This window comes from Labrus bergylta, chromosome 17, assembly GCF_963930695.1.
Source record: "Labrus bergylta chromosome 17, fLabBer1.1, whole genome shotgun sequence".
NCBI classification, from domain to species: domain Eukaryota; kingdom Metazoa; phylum Chordata; class Actinopteri; order Labriformes; family Labridae; genus Labrus; species Labrus bergylta.
In genome coordinates, this window is record NC_089211.1 from 12,470,748 (window position 1) to 12,475,267 (window position 4,520).

Genomic DNA, 4,520 nt, shown 5'->3' on the forward strand with positions numbered 1-4,520 from the left:
AAGAGGAAGAAGAAGAAAGGACCCCGACACCATTGTGTTTAACAGAGTGTGATGAAGAAACAGTGTTGAATATCTAAACTTTAAGGAATGCTATTTGTATCTAATGAATTTCCTCCTTCTCCCTACTAATACTACTTGACACCAGGACCACCAAAAAGTAATGTTGTGATTTTTGTGTCAGCACTTGCAAATTATACATACATTTATGAAAACAGATCACAAATTAAACAACTCATGAACATCTTTGTTTTCTTGTCATATATTATTAGAAGATTTATGTGGTGTCCTGAGCCCTGTAATTCAAAAGTAATCTAATAAAAAAAAAAAAGTGATTGGGTTGTTTAAAGTTTTTGAGGTAGTTGGGTGAAACTTTGATCCAAAAATCTGGATGAACGCAATAGACGAGCTACACTTCAGGGGACTTTTGTCCCCATATGACACCTTTAAGCAAATACAATAACTGTTAGTATAAAAAATGAAAAAAGTAACTAAAAGCAACTGTCAGCATCTGTCTTTTTGGGTTGATTTTAGCGCGCCCTTTGGACGAAGTATGTAGTTTATAATCCCATTTAGAGCACTGGTTTTATAGATCTAATAATAAGATTAAGATTAACTTTATTGAAATTTCAGTTTTTACACTCTGAAAATCATGAACACACACATAAGCTGAAGTATACACACATGTGGAAGCAGGATCCTATGGACATGCACTAACAGAGAGAGTGCCAGAGTGACAGAGCAGCCCACAACAGGTGCTTCTGAGTTGGTGGTAGGGAGGGGGAGGGGGCCTTGCTCAGGGGCACCTCAGCAGTGCACAGGCACCTCTCCAGCTTCCATATTTGGTCCGCACCGGGACTTGAACTGGTGATCCTCTGGTCTCTAACCGAAGTCCCTACAGACTGAGCTACTGCCGCCCACCCATAGTCAGCTGAGGGGAAGCCTGTTCCAGAGCAGAGGTGCCATAACTGAAAAAGCCCGATCATCTTTTGACCTCAACCTTGACTCAAGTACGATGAGCAGGCCTCAAGGGAGCCGATCTCACAGGTCTGCTTGAGCAGTAGGGAATTAAAAGCTCATTTGAATATTAGGGTGCAAGTCCATGTAGGGCTTTGTAAGCTGTCGGTAACATTTTAAAATAAATTCTAAAAGAGATTGGCAACCAGTGCAGTGAAGCTAAAACAGTTGTGATGTGAGAAGTGCGCTTTGTTGTTTATGATCTTTAAAAGTCTGTATCTGGACTTTGACACCTGCTCTTTGAAAAACTGTGACAAATGTTAAGACAGAACTTTTCCTTTTTATAAGTAATTTTAGCCTATCTAGAAAAAAACAAACTGATGAAGGGCAGAGGTCAAAGACAGAGTTAAGTCTTAACATACATGTACACATTAACATACATGCTGTGTATAAAAGAGTTCAGTAAATTATCATATGATCTATTCTGTATTATTGAGAGGTCAAATCTTTTGTATGTACCTGTAGTGGTCCATAGACCCTCAAGAAACAGTCAATATTAACAGTGGGTTGTTACCATAAAAAACCCTTTCTTGTACAGCTCATAAAACTAGAATTTGTCCTCAATACATTTTTGATGTTCTGAGAGGTTTTAAATCGAAGTGATTTCCTCAAATTTAAAGTGTAACCGAGAGTCGTACACTTCTGGACCTGTTTCTGGAGCTTCTTAACAGACACCAACAATGATAAATATAGGAAGTAGAAAATAAAATGTATTATGACTTGGCTCCTGCACATGTCACATGTAGTGTTTTGGGTAAACTTATTGTTTGATCAACATAAGAATCATAATTTCTTATCGTTCATTCTGAACACAGTTTTAAAGTTTCAAAAATGAAAACCTGTTTCACTAACTGACACCCTCGGGAACAAATCACTTTTTTCTGATTTCAGGTCAAAGCACAATGTTCCACTTTGCTTTGGTTTTTCTCAGTAAAAATGACAAATTATCATCATCCATAGCGTATCACCTCTGGGTAACCCCAGGGCTCAATTCTTGGACCCCTTTTCTTTTCACTCTTGATGCTTCCACTTTCATTTGTTGCAGCATTTAATAAATACATTAAATGATAATATGTACACCTGTTATTATCTGAAGAATATAAATACCTTAAAAAATTGAATATAGTAAAAATACACAAAAAAATGATTTACTAGTAGGCGTTATTATGTACATGTTGATGATCTCTTATGTCTAATATAACCTTAGGTGGGCAGCAAAGGTTAAATGAACATCCGGTGAGAGTGAATGACCTATGACTCAGTGTATGTGTTGTGGTGCCCCCTCATATATTTACTACAGCCAAGTAAATCAGAAAAAGAGCAAAGTGCTAAATTTTGATGAAGCAGGTAAACATGGAACTTGAGAGATATGCAACACAACAAAAAGTAGATAGAATATGATGGTGCGAAAGAATAAAGGAGGTCATTCTGTTGTCTTGTACTTACTATGTCTTGGACATTTTTATTTTCATTATTGGGGAAATACACAACACAGAAAGTCTTCACCGTTAACCGCTGCTACTCATCCATTCTGCGAATTTATGAGATGCATGTTAGATGTTTGTTGGCTTTGGCTCATTCTTACTACAAAACAAATACTCAGATTGTTTTCATTTCAAAAGGCCAATGTTTCTTAAATGGTCAGACACAATCAGAACAAGGTTACATTTTCGAAATTGTTCCTTTGGTTTGGCTGTAGTGGTTACAACATACTATGTGGGCAGCTCGGTAAACACAAGACAAAGGTAGATAACCTGACTGAGCTGAGATGAGGAGTAGCCTATATAAGAAACGGTGAGGTACTGAGTGATAACCATATTCCCATTATTTCTTCTTCAGAGAGCTGCACAGAGTGACTGACAGGATGACAAAAGCAGTGGTTCTGTTTTCGGTGCTGCTCCTGGGTTGTAGCTGGAGCCTCCAGGGGGTCCATACGCAGGAGGATGATATCATGGAACAGGTGAGTTTCTGAACTAAAGGATCTTCTCTCCATCTTTATTTGCCTTTTTAGTCCTTTATATAACCAATGTTAGTGCCTTTCCAGGCTGTATCAAATTTCAAATTTGTATGAAAAGTAATAGGAATATAATGATCTTCCTTATATTTAATTCTACAGATACAATCAAGTTTCTATTCTTACTTTTGGGAATTTGATCTACCTCTTGTGCTGGAATAAAAACATTAAAGAATTTGTAATGTGGATAATGAAATAGGCAAAGTGTTAACATTTATAACAATTTCAAATGAATTTGACAAAACCATTTGAAATACAAGTTTTTAAGTGTCATTGTACGTCTGACTGAGTCTGTCTCTGGCCCTGACACAGAAGGTGAATGGTGCTGAAGCTCCTGCGGTTGATGCTCCTGCTGCTGATGATCCTGCTGTTGATGCTCCTGCTGTTGATGCAACTGCTGTTGAAGCTCCTGATGTTGATGCTCCTGCTGCTGATGATCCTGCTGTTGAAGCTCCTGCTGTTGAAGCTCCTGCTGTTGAAGCTCCTGCTGATGATGCTCCTGCTGTTGAAGCTCCTGCTGTTGAAGCTCCTGATGTTAATGCAACTGCTGTTGAAGCTCCTGATGTTAATGCAACTGCTGTTGAAGCTCCTGATGTTGAAGCTCCTGCCGTTGAAGCTCCTGCTGTTGAAGCTCCTGCCGTTGAAGCTCCTGCTGTTAATGCAACTGACTTTAACAAAACGGGTAAGTGATAAATATACATCATGTGATTAACTTCATGCCATAGTAAGTTTATACTAAGTTGTGCAGTGATGTTAAACACTGAGGCATTATGTTGTCATCTGCTCTCTCTGTGGTATTTCTTCTCTTTTCTGTAGAGGTTTGAGCACAGACTTCAGGAGCAGCATGTAGCCTACAAGATATTTAGAGTTTTCTACATATCCACCTCAAAGACCTTGCATTGTTTACCATAAGACTTGAACCATTACACATTTAATGGTTATGTTCTCTGTCTCTCTCTCTCTCTCGTGCTGCAGAGGTTTGTGTGCTTGGTCCAGAAACAGGTCCATGCAGGGCATTTATAGACCATTACTTCTACAACTCCACCTCAATGAACTGTGAAATCTTCACCTATGGAGGCTGTGACGGCAACCAGAACAACTTTGTGACTGAGAGTGACTGCCTGCATAGTTGTCACACTGAAGGTGAGGAGTGCAATCCCAACCACAACTTAATTGCTCCTCAGTTCACATAAACAAGTTTTCACTGTCCTAATCATTTTTATTATAACCCTTTGACAGAAGAGCCCACATTAAAACCAAAACTTGTGAGAATTGCTGAGATCCTGTTAGAAGACACATCAACAGGATAGCTTGTTTCAAGAAGGAGAACCTGAGTGAGATGAGGAGCGACACTGCTGACAATCTACACCTTTAAAGAAATACAATTAGAGGCATTACAAATGGAAAACAATAAATACATTATTGATTTTTGTTTAAGCACTTAAAGAACATGATATGACAAAGATGATCAATAAAGCAACTCTTTACTTGA

The 4,520-nt window shown here is 38.5% G+C and overlaps 1 protein-coding gene across 2 annotated transcripts; it reads left to right on the top strand.

The window, feature by feature from the left end:
* Positions 1-2,774: 2,774 nt before the first annotated feature.
* On the top strand, positions 2,775-4,520 carry LOC114920447 (serum response factor-binding protein 1-like). Of its 2 annotated transcripts, none has more exons than XM_065965713.1 (4): positions 2,775-2,974; positions 3,341-3,710; positions 4,004-4,171; positions 4,271-4,520. In XM_065965713.1, exons 1-4 carry the CDS (start codon positions 2,879-2,881, stop codon positions 4,336-4,338), a joined length of 702 nt encoding a protein of 233 aa, XP_065821785.1. In that variant the 5' UTR covers positions 2,775-2,878; the 3' UTR covers positions 4,339-4,520. The 2 variants fall into 2 exon arrangements, with proteins under 2 accessions (XP_065821785.1, XP_065821784.1); XM_065965712.1 differs by having other exon boundaries at positions 2,778-2,974; positions 4,268-4,520.

Coding starts and splice junctions, on each gene's coding strand:
- LOC114920447 (XM_065965712.1), top strand. CDS start 2,879: ATGACAAAAGCAGTGGTTCTGTTTTCGGTGCTGCTCCTGGGTTGTAGC. Junction 3,711..4,003: donor AACTGACTTTAACAAAACGG/GTAAGTGATAAA, acceptor CTCGTGCTGCAG/AGGTTTGTGTGCTTGGTCCA. Junction 4,172..4,267: donor GCATAGTTGTCACACTGAAG/GTGAGGAGTGCA, acceptor ACCCTTTGACAG/AAGAGCCCACATTAAAACCA.